The sequence below is a fragment of the Rhipicephalus sanguineus genome, chromosome 5 (genome assembly GCF_013339695.2).
Source record: "Rhipicephalus sanguineus isolate Rsan-2018 chromosome 5, BIME_Rsan_1.4, whole genome shotgun sequence".
NCBI classification, from domain to species: domain Eukaryota; kingdom Metazoa; phylum Arthropoda; class Arachnida; order Ixodida; family Ixodidae; genus Rhipicephalus; species Rhipicephalus sanguineus.
This window is the reverse complement of record NC_051180.1, coordinates 208,361,038-208,387,961: the sequence shown is the minus strand read 5'-3', so window position 1 is coordinate 208,387,961 and position 26,924 is coordinate 208,361,038. Positions and strand designations below refer to the sequence as shown.

General features: G+C 46.9%; 1 protein-coding gene across 1 annotated transcript; it reads right to left on the bottom strand.

The window, feature by feature from the left end:
- Positions 1 to 13,488: 13,488 nt before the first annotated feature.
- On the bottom strand, positions 13,489 to 14,844 carry LOC119395200 (uncharacterized). Its single transcript, XM_037662478.1, has one exon. The coding sequence runs from the start codon at positions 14,842 to 14,844 to the stop codon at positions 13,489 to 13,491; it is 1,356 nt and encodes a 451-aa protein (XP_037518406.1).
- Positions 14,845 to 26,924: the final 12,080 nt, after the last annotated feature.

The window sequence follows — 26,924 nt, the reverse complement described above, 5'->3', positions numbered from 1 at the left end:
ATGACGGCGACGGGGACGGACTTTTTCCAGCCGAGACTGTCCATATTTTTTTTTAATCAGTGAGCTCGTGCTTAGAGCGCTATACACGTATACGGCCAATAAAGCTCTGAACATACGTTTACGTTTATTCAATCATCAATCAGTTACAGAGTACAGTGTACTGTACATTGATCATACATGTAAGATAAGGAGCAGGGTTAGCAAAAAGGCAATTTAATGCCTGACAAAGTGCCGTAACCCGTCCCAGTCAATAAAGTGCACAAGGATCAGTGATGTATACATGTTAAAAAATTAGAAACGAACAAGCAGCCACAGTTACACAGTTTTTGATAACAGTACATAAAACATCGTTAGAAGAACATTAACATTTCGAGGCCTGTTTGCAAGACTCAGTCGATAACAATATCGTACTATAACATTTTTTTTTGATAGAGACAAAGCAAGGAATATGTGCAAATATCCAGACTTGTTGAATACAAAACCATGCTATTACTATTCACTAAATGAAAATGTGACAGATGCACGTCAATTTTAACAGCTTTAGAGATGCCACCTAGAAAAAAAAATCACTTTTGAAGCATTAGTAGATACGTGTGTATTTTCTTTTTAAACGCAATTACTGAGCGGGTTTCTTGCACGATGGCGGTAATTGTGGGATGTACATTCAGTAGTTGAGCGATCATATGCGTCAGCTTTTGTGTACGGTAGTTTGTCGGTATTCTTTCACTGCAGTATGTGATGCGTCTAAAGCTGTATGTATGATGCCTTCGAGAATACGTATCGTGAAATGCCACCGCGTTAGACTTCAATTTATCATATATAACTGCCGCTATTTTTTTGTATAAGATGTTCTCAAACGTTAATATGTTGTGCTTGTGAAAGAGCGGAGTAGAATGCGTTCTAGGGCGAACACCTTAGATTATCCGTACTATTCTCTTCTGTAATTTATAGATACTTTCTTTGTTTGTTTTAGTAGTCATTCCCCATATTAATAAACACTAATGAATACGCGAGTATACTAAAGAATAATACAGTTTCTTTGTCACCGAAATTGGCAAGAAACATCTGATTTTCCCGATTACTCCAATTGAGCGTGAAAGATCGGTGCGAACTCTGTTTATGTGATATGTCCGGTCGAGTGTTTCATGAAAGATAATACCAAGAAACTTTTGGCATGTGACCCGTTCAATCAAATCTCCCCGAAATTTTACTTGAATGTCACGGGGTACCCCTTTATTTTTTGGCCGAAAAATAACAGTTTTTGTTTTTTTGGTGTTTAGTTCAAGCTTATTTGCTATTAACCATATTGATAAGTGCTGAAGCCATCTGTTTGCTTGCTTTTCTAAGCTATCCATGTATTTGCCGGAGAAAAAACGTTCGTATCATCGGTGTATAAAACCATGTCTGGAGTTAGTCGTATATTTATAATATCATTTATATATAGAAGGAACAGCAGCGGACCTAATATAGATCCCTGAGGGACGCCGTATTTAATTTTGTCCATTTTTGATATTGCATGCAGCGTGTCGCAGTACAGAAATCGATTTGTTAGATAACTGCTTATTAACTTGAGGGAAACACCTCTTATGCCATATTCATTTAATTTCACCAGGAGAATTTCATGTTTGATCGAATCGAAAGCCTTTTTGAAATCAAGGAATATTCCAAGCGTGTAGTATCTCTGCTCGAAATTATTTATTATTTTGTCCTTGAAATACAGTAAAGCCTGTTCTGTACTTTTTTCTTCTGAAAAACGTATTGCTGTTTTGTTATTATATTTTCTTGGCTACAAAAGTTTGAGATTCGAACGTATAAGACTCGTTCTATAACTTTTGAAAATATGGGCAAGACAGATATAGGTCTATAATTATTTAAATCATTTTCATTACCTCCTTTGTGAATGATTGAGACCCTAGCTATCTTTAATTTATCAGGAAATACTCCGGTGCTTAAAATCAAATTACATATGTGTGAGAGCGGCAGACTAATAAACTGTGAGACTGCTTTTAATGGCTCTGCTTTTATACCATCAACACCTGCCGCAGAATTGTTAGGTAAATTCATGATGAAAGAATGTATTTCGGACTCATCAGTGGGAGCCGTAAAAATCGATTTTGTTACATTTTTGGTAATGTATGGTTCACAGCCTGTGTCGGTACTAGCGGAAATTTCACAAGCTCCTGACTTCAAAAAATGGTTGTTGAACATATCTGCAAGTAATGTACCAGAGCAAGACTTTCCTTCTATCGTAAGCTCGGTGATGGTCTTTTTATTTGATGAAAATAAAAGATCGTTCATGGTATTCCAAACTGCCTTCTGGTCATTCATAATAGCTGCAAACCTATGTTCATAGTATTGTATCCGTGCCCGCTTTAGGTCAGAGCCTAATTTATTTCTGAATTGCTTATACTGCCGCAAATAGTCGATTTGCTTTGTTTTAATAAATATGCTAAATAGGTTATCCCTTTCCTTTATTCTCTTTAGAAGTGAGGCGATATAATTGCTATCGCAATAAAAGACACACACAGGGTGATGCGCGCACTCAAAAATGGTTTAATTCGGATCTAGATGCTTCGTAATGTACAACACGAAAAAAAAGAGAAAAAGAAAGGAAAAACGAAAAGAGTAGGGGCGTGCGAATATCAAATTTTTCGAATACGAATCGAATACTAATATCCACCTTCGAATATCGAATCGAATATCAAAGGAAAAATGCCTCCACAGTAACAATATTTTATTTAACATCTAGCTATTTGAAAAAAAAAGCATTAACAGCCTGACTGGCAACAAAACATACACTGCTATCTCCGGAACACAATGTCCAGGCTAGCACAGTGCACATCACAACGCAAACAAATATCACGGCACAATGAAAGTAATGACTAGATGTTATCATGAAGAAATATGAGTTGCTCCACATGATCAGGTAGCAGGTGCTCCCTTCTAGCAGAGACAACCCCCCCCCCCCTGCCACTGAAAAGGCACGCTCGCTTGGAACAGAAGTGGCTGGTTTAGGGAGGTGCATGGGGCAAAGCTTTGCCAGACTGGGGTATCTGAAGGTGTTTACAGTCCGCCACCAGTCACATGGGTCACTGTCTTTCTTCAGAAGTGGTCCCGCATAGTGAACGAGGCGTAGTGCGGCACGTTACGGCCGCATAATATTGAAAATGTACGGTTACATGATCTCCAGCAGCGCTGCACGTCGGAGATGCACCAGCAATAAATCATACGTATTGGGGCGCTCGTCGCAGGCAGATATCGCGCCTCCGTGTACTTACGATGTTTATCGCTCCTCTCAGCAACGTCTTTAGCTATACGTACGCAGCAGAAATGTGGAAGACGAGTTATTTTATGCATGATAATCGAATCGCATATCCAAATTTTTCGAATATTCGAAGTTATCGAATATTCGAAACTTTTCGAATATACGATTTTCGAATCGAATACAAATATTTCGAATGTAATATTCGACGAATATTCGAAACTTTCGAATATTCGCACACCCCTAGAAAAGAGCAGTCATGAAGTCGCACCAACTAGCCCCCATAGCAGCTTTACTAGCAATAAAATTAACCCACTCGAGTGCAGTTCAGCGTGCATCTTATTCCACAAGTTCGATCAAGTTTTTGCAACTCAAGTAGAACCGGACATTTAAAGAACCAAATGTGCAACAGGGTACCTAAGATGTTCTCGGGCACTGTACCAGGGATCGCAATAAACAAAAAGAGGCACAACCGGGATGTAGATGCGTCGCTTTGGTCGTATGAACATGAGCGCAGAAGAGGCAGGATGCACGCGGCGGAAAAGTGAAAGTTAAAAAGAAACAAAAAAGAGAAAAAAAGTCACAGTTTCGCCTCAAGGGCAAAGCAGTGAATGCGATAGCAAGAAATTGGAATGTCATATGAAGAACGGCAAGCAGCTAGAAACTTGCTGCGCGCTGCTCAAGCACAAATGACGCAGGAAAAAGAAACACACAAACCGAGCGCGTACTAACAACGGTTACAGCTCGACACTTGCAGCGCACTGCTCAAACACATAGAAGGACACACGAAAAGATCGCACAGGTATACATAGGACTAGCGTGAACTGTCACAGTTGTTACTACAACTAACCACCACTTTGGCTCTTCTAGCTAGCAGATCACTCATTTCGCAAACGCGACTGCTGCAGCGAGTAAAGTGACCTTCTTGTGGTCTATATTTTCAATGCGAACTTTGCGGTGAAAGCACAAGACGTACAAAACTCCCCTTCAAAAGATAATCGCGCAAGCACGGTCGACCACGCCCTGTACGTGAAAGTCCAAGTCGAAGGCGCACATCCACATCCCAACTCCGGCGAAACACTAGACAGCTTTAGAAGTGGGCACCCAAAAAATCTGCGAGCTGCCACGATGCATGCGCAGAACGCAAGGCACTCTCGGACTCTTGCGCTCACGTTGTCCCAAGACCCTCCAGCGCCTTACTTTGGGCGGCAAACAAAACCGCAGAGCAAGCGAATTCAAGAGAAGAAAATAAAGACGGCGCTTGGCAGTGGCACGTAAATCCACGGCTTGCATTCCCTGCGGGCGTCGATTCTGGTCACTAAGATAAAACTTCATTTGGCTCTAGTTGATACATATTCCTGAGGCTAAAATTACAGCGCGAACGCACTTCTTTGTCCTTCTTACTTCTTCTTTATTTTAAATGCGAAACATTTCATAGCAAACCTTTGGCACTTTGAGCGTTTCCGTCCGTCCGCCGTCCGTCCGTCCGTCCGTCCATCCATCCATCCGTCCGTCCGTCCATCCATCCGTCCGTCCGTCCGTCAGTCCGTCCGTCCGTCCGTCCGTCCGTCCGTCCGTCCGTCCGTCCGTCCGTCCGTCCATCCATCCATCCATCCATCCATCCATCCATCCATCCATCCATCCATCCACCCACCCACTGTTTTATGAACAGTTGTGCCAGTCCAAGGCCGCCACTCTTTACCCGTCTAAACAAATTTGTAGGACTGCACCTTTCCCAAAAATTTCCGTTAGACCCTCACGGAAATCGGTATTTAGCAACAGACAATGAGGACGGATTACCTTTTGACCTAATCATGATGATTGGCTTGCACAGTATATGGCACTCACGAATGGCTGGATTTTACTGTGACCCGGATAGAAGACCAGCAAGACAGTATTTTCAAGAACGTATGGCCCGGTTTCTCGAGGTAGAAAAAACAAAAGAATTCATTCCTTCACGGTTGGCTAGGGTAGAATCCCAGCTTACTATGAAGGAATTGTAAATCACAATGTTGGTAATCATGTGGTTGACGGTAGATGTGTGCCTACATGTTTGTGGTGTCTTGTAACATACTTCTGTTGTCCCCGTTTGTGTGATGTACAACCGGAAATGAAAAAAAAAGACATGGAGTAATTGTGTAAGGCTCCGAGCTGGGGAGCGAAAGGTCGCAGGTTCGCAACACCGATCGAGCACTTCAAAATTTGTTGTTGTGAATTTTTGTTATTTGTGGTTTTTATTTATATATACACATATACGTATCCGGCACATGACGGCGACGGCGCCGTGAAAAATCCGCCGACAGCGTCCATATAATTGCGGTCGCAGTGAAAACAAGCGAGGTGCCAGCTCTCACTGTTGTTCCTTGAATGTGATCAGTGTCCAGGGGAAGGTGTGCGCAGCTAGACACCATATCTGCACTGATCCCACACATTGCTAGAGAGCCGCTGATGTTGCAAAAGAGTAAGACGCATAAACAGAAGCGCCTTACAGAGCCCGGCTCCTCTGAAGCGTCATTTAGATGCAAGCTCGGAAATCAACGGCCGTTCGAAGGGAAGCCGCTATGCCCATAAATTCAACTATCGTAGCACACGCGATAGGGCGGGATAAAAACAGCCATATAGTTTGTACGGTATTACGGCAGAATCCGCTTAGAGCCTCCGCTGTGCGCTGTAGTCTTTTCCTTCACGCCGCGTCATAAGTTGCAGCGAGACATCACGCTGCCACTCTCAAGCTTTTAAATGCGAAGCATTTCTTAGCGAACCTCAGGCACTTTGGCCGTTTCTATCTATCTATCTATCTACTATCTATCTACTACTATCTATCTATCTATCTATCCTTATCTATCTATCTATCTATCTACTATCTATCTCTATCTATCTATCTATCTATCTATCTATCTATCTATCTATCTATCTATCTATCTAGCCGACTACGTCTGGGCGCTCTCCTGGCCGTGTGCATAAATTGTAATATGCCAAAATCGGCAAAGCAGGGGATTAATGTATGACGAACACGATTCACTGGTCATGACATGAAAAACGCAAGATACATGTCGCGTACGTCATGCAAACCTTTCTCTCAGTCACGTGTGGCACATACCCGTATACCAGAGTTAATGTTATGCGGGTATGTGCCACAGGTGGTACAGAGTCTCAACCAACACGGTAAGGCGAACACACATATTGACACCCAAGGAAACTAATAATTATAATTGTTGGGGTTTTATGTCCCAAAACTACGATATGATTATGAGAGATGCCATAGCGAAGGGATCCGAAAATTTTGACCATCTGCTATTCTTTAACTTTCACCGAGATCGCACAGTACACGGGCATCTAGCATTTTGCCTCGATCGAAATGCGACCACCGCGGCCGGGATCGAACTCGAGACCTTCGGGTCAGCAGCCGAGCACCGTAACCGCTACACCGGCTATACCACCGCGGCCGACGCAAGGAAAGTGAGGCAGCTGAAGACAGAACACCCCTGGAAGACGATCAACTACCATCCACTCGTCCACGTGGTCCGGAACGTGGAAAACGTGGATTAGAAAAAAGAACCGGGGTGAATGCTTCATTACAATAAATCTGCTGAGAGAACCAGGCCTCTCATCATTACCGGTCACTTCTACCTTGACTTATCAAGACCCAACAACGCCTGGCCCTCATACTGTGTAAAAGGCGGTTTGGATGTGGACAGGGCATTAAAAGACCTCGCTGCCACGTCCGTCTAGGACAGGAGGCATCATAGATCATTTCATCGTAAGAGGCATCCAGGATTTCCACCAGCTGTACTATACCTCGCAGTTAACTACACTTAGACCCCTCGTAGCCGCGATCACGAACGGATCGTATAACAAGTCCGGTCCAGCTGCTGCTGCTCACTGATCACGGTGATGGTGACCTTGTTCAAGAACTGTCAAGAACCCCTCCTACACATACACACATGGTCGTGAAACGTGCATGCGTTCTCCGTCACAACGGACAAGTATAAGCATAACAACTGTAACGCAACTGTAACGCAACTGTGACTGTAACGTACGTGCAGTGCGCCTGCGAATGCCACTCGGCTGCGTACCATATATCTAAGGAAACTTTCCTTAATGTGCATCTGTGCTTCTTCTTTGTCCTGTTCGAATTCGTGCTATCCAGTATTGAAGAATGTAAGCACTACATATCAGCTTACCGCATCTGGTGTTGGTAACACCCATGTTGCTGTTTGCATCGTTACGCAACTGTAAACAACTGGTTATATATTACATATACGACTCTTCAGCATATAAGTGTGCGTATACCACTTCCACATTTCTCTAGCGTCATTCCGTAAAGTTTCGCTCAATGCGAAAAATTACGCCATGGTCACCATCCCGCGCATGCTTCGCATAACATCGATTCCCACGGTACGTGGGATCTGCCTAATATTTTATCTTCAATGCTTGCCACTTTGATCTTTTTATAGCGAATAACACGGAGTTGCTATGTGAAATAGGTGGGATAACTTCGTGAATTTTGAGCGCCTTCACTGCCTTTAGAAAAATATAGCACGTGGCGTCCTTACAGTGACGCCTAGGTGGACTGGAGATCCGAGTGGGGAAGAAATGAACTACCAGAACAAGTTTTCGAGGTCCAGAAGAGATGGATGCCCATCACATAGATATTCCCAAAGGTCAGTCCAGAATCAAGATGCGTGATATATTTTCACTTCACCTGCCCTTCAGCCAGCGTGTATGTTGTGATACATGCGTCATTAGGCAACATGATCAGAGGACATGCAAACCTCACATTTCAAATGAATTAGCATGCTTAACGCATTCACATTAAGGACGGCAAAAAAAGTATAGTGAATGCCATTTCAGCCGCTTTTATTAAGTTATATACGAAGACGTGTCCTTTTCTTTGCGTTCGTTTCGTGTGCGAAGTAAAGGACGACTTAAATGTGTGCATGAAATTTTCTAATGCGTAGATTATCGTACTTGCTGTACGTGTTCAGCGGCGTTTGCATTTGAACACTAAGGCTAATAGTTATTGGCATAAAAACGGGTGCAGCTTCTTGCGTTCACAGGAAACTGTATGATGGAGAACGTTCTAACGGGCAGGTGGTCGTCTCTCCGCTCTGCTGTCAAAACGAAATAGAAAATGAAAGACGCGCCACAGTGAACTCAACCAGGCTGAAACGATTTTGGTTCCTTAGTGCTAGAAAACAAGTAAACCTGGAATTGAGACAAGAAAATTTGAACAGAACGTCTGCATTGGAACAATGCTTGTGGTCCGTCCGCGAAGCTCGAGTTGAAGCCGTAGATTTAAATAAAGGGATGCAGTTGCACTCCGCGTGAAAGCTGTAGGAAGAGCGGAGCAGTGATTCGCCTGCACTTCGGCGACGCTGGCGTTCCCGGGCAAGCGAGCGCTGGCGTTCCAAACGTGCAGTCTGCTCGGCGTCCATGTTGCGAAAGGCAACCTTCATTTGTGATGCAGTGGTGCCCTCTCCTCTCCTCCTTTCTCTCCTCCGCACCCTCACTACCTTTTACCACCCCCTTGCTGTACGATACTTTACACGGATATGTTATGTATTACCCTTTCCTCGTCGTTTCTCTCCTCCTCGCCTTCCCACCACTCCTCCTTCCCTTCACTTCCATTTCTTACCCGTTGCTATGCTACCTATACATGGCTATGCTATATGTGGCTGTGCTAAACATGGTTTTGCCTCTGTGACGCGAACCGACGACATACGAAGACAGCAGATGACATATGACATGAGATGACATGAGACGACAGTTCCGGCACATAAAGTGCTCGGCACTTAAAAGCTTGTAAGTGCAAGCTTGTAATGAAAAAGCTGCAATGACAAAGCTTGTAGCTGCAAGCAGGAAATAGGTAACGGGGGTGTTACAAAGTCCCGCAGGAAATTCACAGCAGTGGAGGCAAAGCTACGACAGCGCAGATGTGCAAGATCTCGGCCAATACGCTGCGTCTCAGCGGTCACGTGTTGGGCCGATGCTACTGCTTTCACGGAGTGTTCGTTTTCCAAGGCTGGCTGCGTGACGTCATGCTCACTCCTCTCCTCTTCATTCATGGTCATAACCAAGGTACCTCGAAATCACGTTGGCGCTGAGCCGTGCTCCCAAATATAGTCGGGTACAACTTTAGAAAAAAGCGGCATTTGCACCTCAAAGGCGGATGCACACGCGCTTCCACCAATGGGCGCGCGCTCTAGACTGACGTCACGAGCCGGACGGCCGGTGACTCCGCTCAAGGAGAAGATGGCCGCCCGCGCTTCGAACTCGGCCGAGTCGCGTCAGCTGTGAGCATGCCTCGTCAGAGTGAATTCCTAAGCTGTTTTTGGTGGCCTGTCATGCCGGAAATATTATTGCGAGCTTACGATGCACCATTTGTACTGCGTGTGTTTGTTCTGAGCCATTATCCGGCGAAGGAAGACTGCACCGAGCATCGGTGACGCTGCGCTTCGCTTAGTCTGAAAAACGGGACGCGGCGGCGACACACCGCTGCAAGCAAACATAGTGTGTGTTCGTTCCATGGTGTTTTGTTTTGCTCCGAAGTGAAGTTATGACGAGGGAAGTTTGCCAAAGTGCGCTGTGTGGTGCCTACTGTGAGCGGTGGGTGTGCTCGTGTACCGTCTCGCTGTGTTTTCCGTCGGACGTGGTGAGGTGATCGAGCAGAAGCATTCTCAGGAGAAATGAGAAAAGTGTACGCGGATGGAACAAACCTACGAGTTCATCAACGGAATACATTTGTGGAAGCGACCTCCCACGCAAAAATTCGTTTCTGCCAGCTCAGCTCGAACGATTGTTAGCAGCAGTGTTATAAGATAGCCGAGGGTATGGCTGCGTTGTTCCTGTGTTGTGTAGCAACGTCGACTGATTGCTCTCCTAACACGCGCTGCTTGAGGGAATGTGGTTGAATTAGCAACGGTCAGATGTTTGTTCGCCCCAGAACCAAGTCGAACCAATTATGACCGTTAAACCGCTGCCTTCAAAAGGGAACTTGGCGTAAATTCGCGTCGTTCTGTGGTTCTCATTGCTCACCGCGCGCCAGCTGTAGAATGCCAGCTGTGACACAATCACGTATAAGGTGTGCTGCCAGAGCTCGCTATGCTTTCCCATGACAAAGCTCTGAGCTGCTTTTCCATTCTCGTGATATGTTGCCACTAAAAATTCCTATGACCGCTCAGGCAACGGTGCAAAAAACGAAAAAAAAAATTGACAACGTGGACATATATCAGCTTGTGAACCGACTCATGATACCTCTACGCGCACCTGTCTGTAAATGTGTGTGCGTTTTTTCTGGCGTTTGTTTATATTTTTTATCTCCCCCGTTCCTTTATATTTGAGATTTTCTTAGTTCTCGCGCTTACGTTTGTGCGCATGTGTAAATATGTGCGTGCTTCTGTGCGTGCTTGTGTTCATTCCTTTTTCTGTCTTTTTATTTTATGTTAGCGTTTGTTTTTGTAAATTGTCTTTCAGCTGCGTCTTTTTTTTTTCAGAATTTCCTAAACTCATAGTCATCTCATTCAAAGCACCAAGTCCTCTGAATAGCGCGACTGACCTCTTCGACTTCACTAAAGCCTTTCTCTCTCGTCCACCTTGTCTTCTCAGTCTGCCTATTTGCTTTGTTTTCTCCTATTTTTCTGTCCTTGCTTCTTGTGTTGTTGCCACAATGTGACTAACCAACTTGCAAAAAAAGATAGGTCTATCAGCTGTGACAACAAAGGAGCTTACAGAGCTACATTATCTTAAAAGAATCCTGTGGATTGCCCACTAATTTCACTTCTTACCCTTGTTCATGTGTTTATGCATCAGTGCATGCGGTAGCTCTTCAGAAGTGCACATGAAAGGGTGCCATATTGTGAAACGGCACCTTGCTATGTTGTTGCATTTTTCATGCTTCCAGTCTTCGTAAACAGGTTTCACTGCCCATCACATATGGTGGTACACATTTTCAATACGAATATCATTGTGCAGTGGGCTGTCATTTCCTGTCTGACGCTATCATCGTTATAAAGGCATTTTTCAGTGAATGGAGCACAGTAAAGTAGTGTACCGAGAGCTTTTGCAACTTTCACCATTTATTACTTCACCAATTTCATTGTCTGAATCTGACTTTCACTTTGCCTAGGGCTTGTTCGATGGCCAAAGTACCTCAGTAAAACATCTAACTTTACTCGGCATTTCTCAGTACCATAAAAAAGCAGAAAATGCTAGCAGAGTTATTCAGGGTTAATAATTGTGCTGGTGTTTGCATTACTTGTCCAGTCAGATAAACAAATTAAACAATGGCTACTACATTTACATGATTTGAAGTGCAGAATGCTAACAGTGCCTTTCAAGCGTACGCCCAATTACTGCAATTAAGTACCATGGGGCCCGTAAAAATCAACGGTGCCTGCCGAAATGAGTATTATGGACGTCACTAAGCAAATTATGTTTTATAATTGTTCTTATTTTCATTATTTGCCTCAGCCAGATAACCAAAATAAACAGTGCAACCACATGACTGTGCTTTGGCATGCGAGCTGCTAACAGTTGCTCTCAATTTGGAGTTGACTACTGCTATTTTACCAACAATGGCTATGACGTGACTGTGGTTTGTAGTGCAAGACTGCTAACGGTGTCTTTCAAGTGTGCCCTGACTATCGTTATTTGACCACTCGGCCCCTCAAGCTCGACGGTGGCTGCTGCCTCAATGATTACCTCGGGCCTTCTCACATTGGCATTATTCATCTCAACAGGCTGTCAACAACAATAGGAGCGGTACAACTACCTGGAAACGGGCAACAGGAGCACTCCACTGGGCTTGCATTGCTATTATGTGTCAAAGTGGCTTAGTGAAATTAACAGTGACTGTGCTGTAGAGTAAACTGAGCGGACGGTGTGTTCCTGTTATTGCTTGGCTGCATTTATTGGCCTTTAGGGGCATGTAAAGCTTGTCGATGGCTCCAACATGACTGCCTCGGCAGACCTGAAGCTTACAATTGCTTCTCGCAGTGCTTGCATTGGCATTATTCATCTGAACAGGCTATAAGGAACACTAAGGGTGGCACAACTACCTGGAAATGGGCAACGGGCACGGCACTGGGCTTGCTTTGATATTATTTTTTGAAGTGGCTTAGTGAAATTAACAGTGACTGTGCTGTAGAGTAAACTGAGCGGACGGTGTGTTCCTGTTATTGCTTGGCTGCATTTATTGGCCTTTAAGGGCATGTAAAGCTTGTCGATGGCTCCAACATGACTGCCTCGGCAGACCTGAAGCTTACAATTGCTTCTCGCAGTGCTTGCATTGGCATTATTCATCTGAACAGGCTATAAAGAACACTAAGGGTGGCACAACTACCTGGAAATGGGCAACAGGGGCACGGCACTGGGCTTGCTTTGATATTATTTTTTGAAGCGGCTTAGTGAAATTAACAGTGACTATGCTATGGAGTAAACTAGGCCGACGGTGTCTCCCTGTTATTGCTTAGCTGCATTGATTGGCCTTTAGGGGCATGTAAAGCTTCTCGGTGGTTCCAACGTAGCCACTTCTGTTTTCGTTTCAACATACGCCCTGCCAACATTGGCAGTCAACTTCGCCTCGGCTGCTGCTACTTCATCATAGGGCGCCACAACATGGCAATGGCTGCACGAATGAGCAGTTTGGGCTTCACTAAAGTAATGATGTTTTATAATTGTTCCTTACTTGCATGAGCTAGATACCCAAACAATGAAACCACATTAATGTGCCGTGGCGTGCAAGCTGCTAACAGTGGTTGTCAATTTCGCGTTGACTGCAGCTATCTCATCAACGGGCCTGTCAAGCTGGACAGTGGCTGCCTGGATGAGGATCTTGGGCGCCACATGGTTTTTCAGGGTTAATAATTATGTTTGCATTTCGATTTGCCAGAATTTCAGCATGTTTCCATACCAGTAGTTAAATTGAGCAAAATGTGTGCAGGACGTTGCTCTTTCAGAATTGAACTTCCATTATAAGGAATACGCCATCAAATGAACTGCCTACTTATTTGAGGGGTCACGGGGTGGATGACTGAAGACAACATCCCCACCGGCAACATTTAGGTAGCCCTGATAAGGGCTGTTATTTAATTAATAGTTAGCCGTTAAGCTTCCTCGAGGGGCTCAATGCCGGACAGCTCGCAGTCAGAGTCGCTTTCTTCAGTGTCATCTTCCCCCAGTTGGATGACGATGGGCTGGACATGGTCACTTCCAGACGTGTCAACTCAGAACTTAGCCTCCAGTTCCATCACATGCCGGATGTTCTTCCTCCAGTCTTCCGCCGTTACGTTCTTGATTTTTTCCCTCAAGATGTCTTCAGCAGTGCACAGCTTAAAGTCTCGGTTGTCCGCAGCGATACCATTTTTCACCTTTGCCCACACGAGCTCAATGGGATTGAATTCGCAGTGGTACGGCGGGAGCCTGAGCACAACGCAACCGGCTCTTGCAGCTGCGTTGTCTATGATGTAGCTGAGAAAGCGTGGCTTCACAGATGCCACCAACTCAAGCAGCTGCCTCTTCACTAACGTCGCGCTGTAGGCGATGTCCTTGCTATTCAGCCACTCTTGTATGTTTTCCTTCTTCCAGGACGTCGTCGGCAATTTCTCTTCTCGCCGGGAGTGGTAAGGTGCATTGTCCAAAACAATGACACTACCAGCTGGCAACTTCTGCAGCACGTCGCCGAACCATCCCTCGAAGCGATTGCCGTCTATTTCTTCGTGGTAATCGCCTGTTTTTCGCCCTCGGAATACATCCAAGCAGCCGTCTACGAACCCATCTTCACTGCCGATGTGCGTGACGATCAGGCGCTGGCCTTTCCCAGAGGGTTGTTTCAGACCCGTTGAAAGGCCATTTGCGCGAGCGTACAGGCGTCCGCGCTTCTGCACCACGGTGTCTGTCCATACGATCAACTGAGTGTGTCCCGCCGTCACCCATGTCTCGTCCAGGAAGAAGATCTTTCGGCCTTCCGCCCGGTAGCGCTCTACGTCACGAAGGTAGCGATTCCGCCACTCGACGATGTCGTCGCGGTCGATAAGCAGCGAGTTGCGGCACCTCTTCTCGTACTTGAAGCCAATCTCGGCAAGCAGGCGCCGCACAGTACAGCGCTTCAGTGACGGGAGATCCATACGGTTCGAGAACTCGTTGGTTATCTTCTCGACCGTCGGTATCTCGTTGCGGCGAAAGAAATCGTGCACACATGACCTCAGCGCGCACAACGTGAAGCTGTCATATTTCGTACTGCGTCTTCTCTTCTCCGCATTTCGTGGGCGCTTTCGCGAGGGCGTCGAGAGATTGCCGCCCGAAGAAGACGAAGCCTTGGCCTCTCTCCTCACCTTGAAGACTGTGCTTTCGCTGACACCGAGCATCTCGGCGACAAACTTGCTCGTGTCCTCCACGCTGCGTTCGGGCTCCCTGTTGCGCCAGTACGTGTAGCAGTGGAAGATCATGTTCCGTGAATCACTGTTGGGGATGTGGCCGCTCTTGTTCTTGCCGACGCTCCTTGGTGGTGTGCACATCGAGGCAACACAAGGCTCGTTTGGCAACAAAGAATCGCTTTCCGATGTCACCTCGCTGGGCTCCATGGCGGAAAACTCGCGCTGAACGCCGTGCGAAATCTCGTGACATCGCAGGTTTGCAAAAAGAAAAAAAAACGTGAAAGAAAAAGAAAATAAGATGCATCACATTCTTGAAAATAAGTTTGTGAAAGCATAAAACTAAAAAAAAGCAGAAATATTTTGCTATTTAAAACCAGGAGACAAGCATCCATGTATTTATTTAAAACGATGAACGAAGCTTTCTTTTACCTTTCCTGCCTCGGTCGTCTTCTCGCCCCAGGTTTGTAATGGTTTCGATAAGTGCATTGTGCCTTTAAGTATTTGTTAAACAGCAAGTGATTAATTTTAGGCTCGGGAAACGAGTAGTAAATTATCCGTGTACATGTAAACGAGCGCAAAAACCATGCCCTTTCTACTTTTGTCCCTTGCAACGAATTTAGAGAGCAGACGACGCGCAGCGTTGTAGAAGGCACGGGGTTATTTTTCTCTCGCGATCCGGCATGTGCTGTTGCATTCCCATCACGACAGCTCTATCAAACCAGTCATCAAAGTACGAAAGTATTATACGTACCGGGAATTACGCGATTTAGAACCACAATTTTTTTAAAGCGGGACTATTTCTTTGCCGCGGAGGCAATCGGCTGCCGCGCTTCGGTCATATGGGCGGGGCCTCTCCTTTTTTCTAAAGTTGTACCCGACTATAGGGCTACAGAAATAACGTCTTTTCCTCTTCTCAACTTCTACTCCTCCTCCTCAAATCCCAGCTTTGCTCCTGCAACATATATTAGCAAATAGACCAACAGGCACATTTCAGGCCTTCGGGCACATTTTTACCTTTCATTACAGCTTAGCATAAAGGAAAGGAAGGATTGCTAAAGAACATTGCCTGTAGATTTTAGTGCTAAGGTTATGCTTAATACTAACAAGATACGATATTTATACCTGCAAAGCACCTTGAGAAAGTTCGGAGGCCTTTTAGAATTTCATCTGTTTGAGCCCCCGCCCCCCGCATCAATTGCTTCCATAAGCAGACATTGCACCTTTTGTTCTACGTCGACTTCTCACATACCTGGACGGAATACTGCCCTCCCATATAGGTTGCAGTGGCCGGCGATTTAGGAGGAAATGTTTAGGCCTTGAGCAGTTCTGTTCTAGGGCACCAAAATTCGAGGTTAAAAGAAATAAGCTCACTGCATAAATGGTTATAGTGGCCGTCTTCATTTTCACCACCTTTATGGTGGATTGTGAAATGACAACCATAATTCTAGCGCACTACGGGCGCTTTGTCGAATGTAGTATCAGATGAACTTCCCAACCGGCGCCGGCGGAAACAAAACATAGACAATGAAACGCTGAACACGCCGAACGTGCGCGGCGTTCCGTCGCCACCGTCGAAGGTCCCCGCCGCATCACGGCTCGCACTCCTCTCCCTCCTGTCTCCCTCTCCCTGCGATGCGCGCGCTGGACACTCACACGCTCGATCATTCCCGCCGCCGAGCGCAGCAGACGCTCTCCCCACCCTACCGCCTTCATGAAAGCCAGCAGCGAGATCATTCTTTTGCTCCTCCGACACCATCGTTCCAAGGAAGACCGTGACTGTAAAGTTTGTGAGAACAAAGCTCTAAACGCATGAATTCGATAACTCAGAAAAAATATTCACAACGTTCCAAGGAAGACCGTGACTGTAAAATTTGTGAGAACAAAGCTCTAAACGCATGAATTCAATAAGTGAGAAAAAAATATTCTCCCTGTCATTTTTATTTGAGTGGCGATGTTGTGAAGGTGCCTCCTGGCAACAATGTTTCAGGTAAAAGCACAACATTAGACTTTCCTTGAATAAAACTTTACGCTGACGCATCACTTACACAACTCTCAAAGGAGATTCTCCGTGAAGTTTTTCGCGGAAATAAGGCAGAAACTTCCCGCAGCTGTTTCTGGTATCTGTGAGTAGGTAGCGTTTTAATATGATTAGCATTTTTTTCCATTTTTTCTTATTTTTCCTTTGCGTTCAGAGGTGACAGCAAAAGGATATGAAGAAAGACTAACGAACTGTATCTACGCTCATTTCTGGTAATGTTGCACAACAGCTTAAAAAATATATGAAGTCATAATCTGCAAAATGACCAGAGTATTGTTGGAGGCTTTTCTGTATAACATATGTTGCCAGAGCCAATGTAATTTTCAGGCGTTTACCCACCACTTTCGATCAATGGCCCAATCTGTCGTTAGTATCACTTACCCGGGACCGGTTACTGCACATCCCCTCCTACAAGATTTACCACGCGATTCCAGTGATGCCTCCGCGGTTCTCCTATCACCGCCATCGGATGATGAAATAAAGAGCGCGTTAGATGCAATGAAAAAGGGTTCGGCCCCCGGGCCCGACGGTCTTCCTGCTGAGTTTTATGTACAGTTCTGGCCTATCGTTGGTCCATTGTTGTCACGCGTTATCCGCAAATGTTTCCAAGACCTTACCCTCCCGAACTCTTTCCACAAAGGCCGTATTACTCTAGTCCCCAAAAAAGACTCATTGTCCACGCGACCGGAAGATTGGCGCCCCATTACTCTTCTTAATGTAGATTATAAGCTCTTGGCCAACATCCTGGTACATCGAATCAGTCCGTCTCTTTCCTCTCTAATCAAACCCCACCAAGTTTGTTCTATTCCAGGGAGAGAAATTCATACTCATACATGGTTAACGCGTGACATCATCCAGTACACTAATAGTCGAGGTGCCCAAGGGCTGCTCGTTTCCTTGGATCAAGAAAAGGCCTTCGATTTTGTTGAGCATGGTTACTTACTAAACGTTTTACATGCATTCGGTTTCCCGGACAAATTCATTCACCTTATACGTGCCATGTATACCAATTCAGAAAGCACCCTTTTCCTAGATTCCCGTGAGAGTCGCCCCTTTCAAGTCACGCGAGGGGTCCGTCAAGGATGCCCCCTCTCCCCAGTTCTATTTGTTCTTGCACTAGAACCCTTCTTAAGGGCCTTAGAACGGGACCCACAAATTCGAGGCTTACCCCTACCTGGGAATACGGAAGTAAAGGTTACAGCATATGCCGATGATATTACCCTCTATGTCCATAATGAACAATCGTTACAACATGCCCTTAACACGTTTCATCATTTCGGCATTATCTCAGGTGCACGGTTAAACTTTTCTAAAAGCCAGTACTTCTTCATTGGTAATCCCAATGGTCGTGTTAGTATCACGTCACCTTTACAATGGTCTCCTACCATTACGATCCTTGGAGTCACTTTCAATGCATTTGGTGTCCATGACAGCATCTGGTCATCCGTTGTACAAACGCTTGAAGATGATGTCATGGCTGCCAAACACTTTGATTTCCCCCTCTTGGAACGTCGATACTTGTCTCAATCGGTTTACCTTGGAAAATTTTGGTACCTTTGCCATACCGTAAAGCCCCCTCTCCGCATCTCAAGGAAAGTACAAAGTTGCATCACTTCGTTTTTCTGGTCTGGTGGCACAGAATTGTTATCTCGTCCGACGTTAGCTCAACCGAGAGTGTGTGGCGGCTTTGCATTCCCCGACGTTTCTGCCACCGCCTCTATCTTGTGCCTACGCACTTTATTGAGAATACTAAGTTGTGACGATACGCCCGCTCAGACCATGGCACGTTACCACCTTGGGCCATTCCTACGCGTTTTAATGCCGGACAGTCTTATAAACCATGGCCCTCAGTCAACACAACTACCGTCCTTGTATAGAGCCCTTCTGGCATTTCATCGACGTCTAGAGGCTACGTGCCCAAACATAGAGGTTACTGAAGTTAAAGTCGTGGTCACAATGGCCGCCCTTCTGCGACCTTTGGTGCCCCAACACCGTCGCATTATAATGGACCGCCCATGGAAACGAATAACTGTAGCTGCATTGCCAGGCCACCTCCGCGACTTTGTCTGGCGGTTGGGCTGGGGCTTACTCCCCACTCGAGATAGGTTGCAGCGTTGGCAAGTGGTGAGCATTTCCACGTGCCCCAACTGCACGGCGGTGGAAACTAACCGCCATGCGACCCTTGAATGCGCGGTAGCACGCGTATTCTGGCGCACAGTTAATGCAGGATTCCGTGGACAGGGTGTACGACCATTCGTGGCCAATGGCCGATTTCCATGCGGACGCTTCGCAGCGCTTTTAATAGTTGCTGGGTTGTTCAGCCTTTGGAGAAACCGATGCGAGGCCGTAGCGGGAAACTGTCGCCGGCGCGCGTTGTGGCCGATATTGGGGCGAATGAGACGCGAGATCCTCTCGTTCCTCTCTGAGGAGCTCTTCTTCCTAGGGGAGGACGAGTTTCTGCGGCATTGGTCGTGCCCCTTCGTTGGTGTTGAACACGAAAGGGTGCAACTTAGTTTTCGACCGACGTGGTGCTAGACAGCGCCCGTCGAGTAGTTGTTTATGTTTTCGTCTGCCCGCCCTTACGATCTGTGTTTGCCGCTTTTCTCTGTAACCCACTGTGTTTCATAGTATCCATTGTATCATTGTCTCAATTGTTTGTAATTCATTTATTTTCCTTTGTACTTCATGTCACGTCTGTCATGTATATTACAGTAATGATGCGTTCATCACACGATAGTGATGTTTGACGTGGCACAGAACTGTGCCGATGTGTATGTAACCCTGATTAACGGAATGTCATCGGGTTCTAGTATATGTACATAGTGTAAATAAACTTTTTCTAAACTGTACTATTCCTTCTACAATTTGGCTTTATCGGGACACCTTCCAGCTCTCCCGTTGCACGGTAAATAATTTCTCGACCGGGGTGGTCTTTAATCTGAGCCCATGTCTAGACGGCGAGTGCCCTAAGCACTAGATTCTCGCTTGCAGAATGTGAATATTTTACGTTTTCCATTGTACGTCTTCATCCAGGACATATGGAAGGGCAAGACATGCAAATGTGCTACCGGCGCAAAAAAATAATAACGTGCGACATACTATATAATGCAATAAGGACATCATAAAATTTCTGAACATTAATTTTACTACTGTCCTAAATGCCGAATATTTTTAAACCAATACAATGAAGTCTGTTGGAGAACGTAACCTTAAGAACTTGAATAGATTGAGTGCCTTTATTTTGTACAATGACGAGGGGTGTTCGGAGACTAGCTGACGATGTCCACATACTCCTCATCGCTCAGAAAAAAACTGCTTGCGCTAGCTTTTCGATGCAATGCATCTGTGATGCATAACGAAAACTTAGAGGACGCTTGAGCTTCGCCTTCAAGCCTAGAACGCGATGGCGTAACCGGGCAGCGAGTGCGTCACCTTCAACGGTGCCGCAAAGAAAGCAACGTTTGTGCGCGTAACTTTGGCCGTTTCAAACTGTCCTAGAATGCCCATTGTAAGTATAGTTGCGAAGTGCCCACTACGTCATAATTCTTCCTTTTGCAAGTTGACGAACACCCACTACGCGTCCGTAAGGTGCCACGCGCATATGCACAGCAGCACGCTTTGTAACGGGTGGGTAGCTTAGCACGCTTTGTAACGGGTGGGTAGCTTTTAACCACCCTCTCTTTGCGCAATTCACTTGTTTTGACACCTGGTTCGATTCTACGGTTCTGCCACGAATACACTGCATGCGTTAAGGAGATTCTTCCAACTACATGACATTTTTATGGCGTTTTTTTACGAAACAGCTTCAAAAAGTGGCGTGGCTGCGTGGTCGAACACCGCCTTGCCACGCAGAAGGCTTCGATGCGATTGCCGCTCGGGCCATGAATATTGTAATAATTTTTCTAAACACATCCTGAGTCTTTGCACTCTTTTATTGCGATAGCAATTATATTGACACTGTCGGCGGCTTTTTGCAGTCGCCGTCATGTTCCGTATACGTATATGTATGTATAATATAAAAAATCCACACAGAAAAATAAATCGGTAGCAAAAAAGTCCGAAGCCGGCGACCGGGATTCGAACCTGTGACCCTCCGATCTGCAGCGCGCAGCGTTACACAACTGTACCACGTGTTATGCGTCCTCTAGCATACTAACAGGAGGTTTCAAAAAAAAAGGAGAAAGAAAAAAGGCTAGGAGCGTTGGGTTATGCATAGTCGACACTTGCAGCGCGCTGCTCAAACACAAAGTAACAAATGTGACAATTAGTTCGCGCTCGTCCTCTGTATACCGGTGCTATTATCGAGCGCCCTTCTTTCTGTTTTACAGCGCGCTGCAAGTGTCGAGATGTGAAGGTTGTTAGTTCATGCTCATCCTGTGTGTGTTCTTCTCATGCGTCCTTTGTGCTTGAGCGGCGCGCTTGAGGGTTCGAGTTGTTTGCTGTTCTTCGTGTGACATTCAAATATGTTGCTATCGCATTCATTGCTTCGCCCTTGCGCGAAACTGTGACGTTCCTTTTTTTCGAATCGCAGAGGATTTACGCTCATTGAGGCATAGTGGAGTTCACACACTACCAGTGCAAGCATTCGCTCCTCAATGGGAGCCGTTGGTCCGCCTTAGGTCCGCGGTCGAGGACAAGGGTCGCCTCCAGATTTAAGTGCGGTGCACTTTGAGCCCGGGCTGTCGGCGTATAATGTGTCAAATCGTCGCTTGTCACGCTGGCGAAACCTTGCATAGCATGACACCTATAGTATAGTATAGCAAGGAGTGGGAAAGGGAAGCGATGGGGAGGTGAAGAGATGAGTGGAGGGATCGCAAATGAAGGTTTCCTTTCCCGCCATGGAGGTCTAGCAGGCTTGCTTGCCCCAGCACACCTGCGTCGCCGGAGGGCAGGCGAGTAACTGCTCCGCACTTCCTACAGCTTTCACGTTCAGTGAAACTCCACAAATTTTTTTCATCTCACAGTAACTTCCAGTTCAAGTTACAAACCCAATATGGCCTTTCTACGCTCTTTCACAGCGCAGCTCCTAGGCGCCCGTTCCTGCGTTGAGCGGCGTTGCCGTTGTCGGCGTAACCGATAGAGCGAACGAGCACAAAAGAGAGCGAACACGGAGCGCAGGGAGCCACTTTGTTAGCGTCTGCAATGCCTCGCGCCTACTCGCGCTTCTTGTGACAGCGCAACGCACGTCTTTCGGGCACGGGAACGAGAAAGTGGGTTGACATGCGAGGTTTGGGAAAAGAAGACGACAAGCACGAGACTCCGAGCAACGCTTTCGAGTGACGCGTCGCTAAGGGCTGCAAGAGAGAGAGAGAGAGAGAATAAACTTTATTGAAGAATTAGAGTACGTGGCTAATCCCGGGTGGAGCCCTCTTGTAGAGCCCCACTGGCCACGGCGGCTCGCCGGGCCTGGTCTAGGGTCACCAGTTGGCTCCCCAGTGCCAGCTCGGAAAGCCGTGCCTCCCAAGACCACGTTGTGAGTATTTGTAGTGAGCGCAGCAACCTAGATACTGCATTGGCTGGCCGCTCGGTACATTGGTAAGTGATGTGTGTAAGTGTGGCTCTGTGGTCCCTACACCAGGGGCATACCCCTGTTGTGTACACCTGTGGAAAAATTGCGTGTAGTTTTGATATGTGGGGATATGTGTTCGTTTGGAGGCGGCGCCAATCCCGGGCTTGTTGGCTGCTTAAGTTGGGATGTGGAGGGGCGTACTGGCGTCTTGTAAGGCGTTGGTTTTCCAATATCTGCCTGCTTGTTACACTTTGTTCTTCATGGTGCCCTGTGAGATGTCCGGAGGAGAGTCCTGCGTCTCGGCCAGTAAGTCCGCGAGCTACGCAGTTTGCCTCCTCGTTCCCCCTCAGGCCGTCATGCCCTGGGCACCAAGTGACGCCATGTGCTTCCATCAACGTGGGCCCCAAAATATCAGTGACGCATCTTGGAAGTGTGCCTCTAAGGTATAAGCGACATGCAGCTTGCGAGTCTGTCAAAATATATGCTGGGCGCCCCCTTCTTTCGGCTTCTCTAATTGCCAAGGCTATGGCTGCTGCCTCTGCGGTGGCACTTGATCTGGTGGGTAGGGACGCGCAGGCCACAACTTTGCTTTGGTTAGTCACTGCCAATGCATATGCTTGTTTTCTGGGGCCTTGTGGCGGCGCGGTATAAAGACTGGCGTCGGTAAAGTAGGCGTCTGGATCGCTACTTCTCTGCAGGAGTTTTCGGGCTCGCGCTTGACGGCGCTTTTTGTTGTAGAGCGGGTGCATGTTTTTGGAACTGGTTCCACGATGATTTGTTCACGTATTTGCTTGGATACAATGACCGTCTCATCGCCACAATATTGAGGGGTGAGAGGGTATCCCAGCCTCTGTAGCAGTTTTCTTGCCTGGTTCGTTGTGGTGAGTCGTTCTCGCTGTGCGATTAACGTGGCGGCTGCCAATTCTTCATACGTATTATGCATGCCGAGTTCCATGAGTTTTTCTGTGCTTGTGCTGTTCGGAAGTCGCAGTGCTGCTTTGTATGCAATTCTGATGAGCCTGTCAATCTGCTCTATTTCGGGCTTGCGTGTTGCCTGAAAGGGAAGAGCGAACGTGACTCGGCTGAGAACGAAGACATGTACAAGGCGTACCGTGTCGGCCTCTGTCATCCCATCGTTACTTCGCGCAATTCTAGCTATAAGGGATGCGATACTCTTTACGGTATGTTTGAGTTTGCCTATTGCAGTCTTTGCGCTGTTGTTTTCTTGCACGTGCATGCCTAGTATTCGAGCTACTGGGGTCCTGTTGATGATCTGTCCGGCAATTTCCAGCTGCAGCGCGGGTGCACGGTTGGACTGAGTTCGTGGGGGTCTTATTTGCAAATATTCCGATTTGTTAGGTGCGCATGACATGCCTGCTGCAGTGAGGTAGCTTTGAATCATGTCTATAGCGGTTTGCAGTACATCTTGTCGTTCTCCATAAGAGCCCTTTGTTGCCCATAGCGTAATATCGTCCGCGTAAAAGGCACAGCCCAGGTTTGGTACAGTCTCCAGCTGGAGGACTAGTTTCCGTAGACCGATATTGAATAAAAATGGAGACAAGATGGAGCCCTGAGGTGTGCCTTTCAGTGGGAGGTCGTATGGTGATGATTTGGCACCAGCCATGCCAATCTGCACCTTGCGATTTCCAAGAAAATCAGAGGCATAGTTGAATATGCGTTGTCCACATCCTATGGCGGCAAGACCGTCTAGAGAGAGATAATAAAACGAGAGAAAGGCAGGGAGGTTAACCAGAATTGTAGCATCCGGTTTGCTACCCTACACTAGTATGGTAGAGTGCGCAATATTATCAAATGCTTTTTCGATGTCGAGTGCAACGAGTAGATTGTTGAGACAACCTGGCGCTGGGTTAAGCACTTCCTCTTTGAGCAATAAAAAGATATCCTGGGTAGACACTCCTCGCCTAAATCCGTACATAGATGTTGGTAGAAGCCCCCGTTCTTCGGTGTATTGGTCAAGGCGAGCGAGTATAACTTTTTCGAAGAGCTTGCCAACGCATGACGTTAATGAAATGGGTCGTAGCTGATCAAGGCTTCGCCGTTTACCTGGTTTAGGTATGAGTACAACCTGTGCCAGTGTCCATTCTGCAGGTATCTTCCCACACGGTGTCCAGACTTCCTGATTAAAGTGGTCCGTGATGGCTTGTAATGCTTCATTGCTGAGGTTCCGTATCATGGCATTTGTAATGCCATCCAATCCGGGCGCTGTATTTCTTTTGAAGCTTTGCGCCGCTGCATAAACCTCCGCAAAGGTTATAGGTGCGTCGAGCTCAGTGTTGGGTTCTCCATTGTATTCTTGACTTGGTGTTGGGCTAACGTTTCGCTTGCGTTCTCCTGTGTAGCGTTGTTTCAGCTCTTCTATTAACTGATCCGGATCACCTTGAAATTCCCCAGCTAGCCGTTGAAGGGTAGCGTTTGTTTCGGTTCTTGTTGCGGAGGGATCCAAAAGACTTCGTAGAATGTTCCAGGTCTTCTTCGTGCTTAATGTGCCTTTTAAGGAATCGCAGAAGGTGCGCCAGTTGTTGTAAAGTTCCTTTGAGTATGCGTTTACTTGCTCCGTGATTTTCGCTATACGGAGTCTGAGTTTCTTATTTAGCTTTTGTCGGCGCCACCGTTTCGTGAGGCCTCGACGAGCTTCCCAAAGATGCGTCAAGTGGGTGTCAATGGCAGGTGCGTCGGTAGTTGTTTGAAAGATCTTGGTGTTCTTGTCATAGAGGCCCTTAATGTACGGTGTCCATTGGGCTATGGTTGTTGGCTTGGGCCCGTCTACTTCTTGTTGCTCTCTATATTTAGTCCAGTTAGTCAGTCTGGCTTTTCCGAGCGGGCGTCGCAGTCGAGCTGTTTCATATGTTATTTGCACAATGTTGTGGTCGCTGCCCAGATTGTCGTCCAGCACACTCCAGCGCATGGTCGCGGCATTGTTGGTTATGGTAAGGTCGGGTTTGGTGTCCCTGTTGACACTGTTTCCTATACGAGTCGGTATGCCCGGTGTCGTGAGGAGTGTAGTCGTAGCGCTGTATCGCTTCTAAAAGTCGCGTACCTTTGGGTCTGTCTGCGCTATAACCCCATGTGGTGTGCCAAGCGTTGAAGTCCCCAGTGATGATCAAGCGGTCGCGTGGTTGAAGCGTGGTGTTCAGATAGTGGAAGATATTGCTGAATTCTGCTTTTCTGTCTTGCGGGGGACTGTATATGTTGCATATAACCAGCCTCGGGCGTCCTTTCTTCGCTGGCCAAAGCGTTACGATAAAGTGTTGCGTCTCTTCGTTCGGTGCCGTTATGCATGTAGCTGCCAATTCTTTCCGGACGAGTGTCGCAATCTTAGGTGTATTTGGATCTACGTACAGTTTGTAGCCAGAGACTGTTTTAGGCCTGGCTCCCACCTCTTGCAAGCAGATTACGTCAGGAGGGACCAGCACCGCCTTTATGTATAGAGTGAGTGTAGCGTGCTTGTTGTGCAGGGAACGACAGTTCCAGGACCATATAGTAAGATTCTCGTTTGCTATGCGTCGGTTAATTGCCATGGTGCGAGGAGGTGGGTGTGGTTTCAGCGTCCGAGGTAAGCATGCTTTTAGCGTCTGACTCCTGGGACCGCTGTTGGCTCTGCTTACGTCGACGCTTCGATTCTTTGTTGAGGCTTTCATGAACGTATCGCTTCAGGTCATTAAATTCGACAAAGAACTGTTTCATTTGGGCTTCTGTTTGCTGCAGTATGTGCTGTTGCATTAGCTGCAGTTGTTGTTGTAAAGGGTAACTGACTGGATTCCAAGGGATGGCAAACGCGTGAGGGGGAGACAAAAAATTAGGTGGGTAGATGAGATTAAGAAGTTTGCGGGTATAACGTGGCAGCAGAAAGCACAGGACCGGGTTGATTGGCGGAACATGGGAGAGGCCTTTGCCCTGCAGTGGGCGTAGACAGGCTGATGATGATGATGATGATGATGTTGTTGTAAAGTGAGGTGTGTTGCTCTTTGTTCTGTTCCTATATTGACTACAGGATCTCGTGGTGGTGTCGATTGTGGTTGGATGTGCCCATTGTCCCGCGACTTTTCGCTTGGGTGGCTAGTTAGATTTTGAGAGGCCTGGACTGTAGTTTTCGGGGTGGCTCCCAATAATTGGGCCAGCTGTTTTTCGAGCCACATTATTTTGTTCTCGTATTTGTCAAGGCGTTGTTTAAGTTGTTTGTTTTCAGCAATTACTGCTTGATAGTGTACGTTTTGTGTGATGGGGGGAGTACATGCAGACTTGGGAGCCACGGTTTCCGCCCAGCTTACCGGAAGTGATGATGCCTGTTGGGTGCGTCCTTGATCCCCGCCGTTGCTTTTGGCTCCCCCTCCTGGAGGACTGTGGTGGAGGTTCTGCTCAGTCGATGCTGGCGCGCTCTTCTTGGATGGCGAGTGCGGCTTTCTGCCTGGAGACCGTGAAGGCGACCGGGAACTGTGCTTGTCGTCGGCTGACTTGTAGGCGTTTTCTTCCTCTTCGGAGGAGAACCAGCGGAGATTCTTGGTTCTCGGTGGGTCGTTGCTAGTGCCCTGTTGAAGCTTATCACTGTGGCCTGCTTGTACTTGCGGCCGTTTAGGCTTCGGCGGCTTAAGTCTTTTTTTGCAAGTGGGATCCCCTGTGAGATGAGCCTCCCCGCACGAGGCACAACTAATAGAACACGGATGTCCATCCGTTGGGTTAGTCAATCCGCACAGCCGGCAAATGGGGCGATCCGGATGCGGG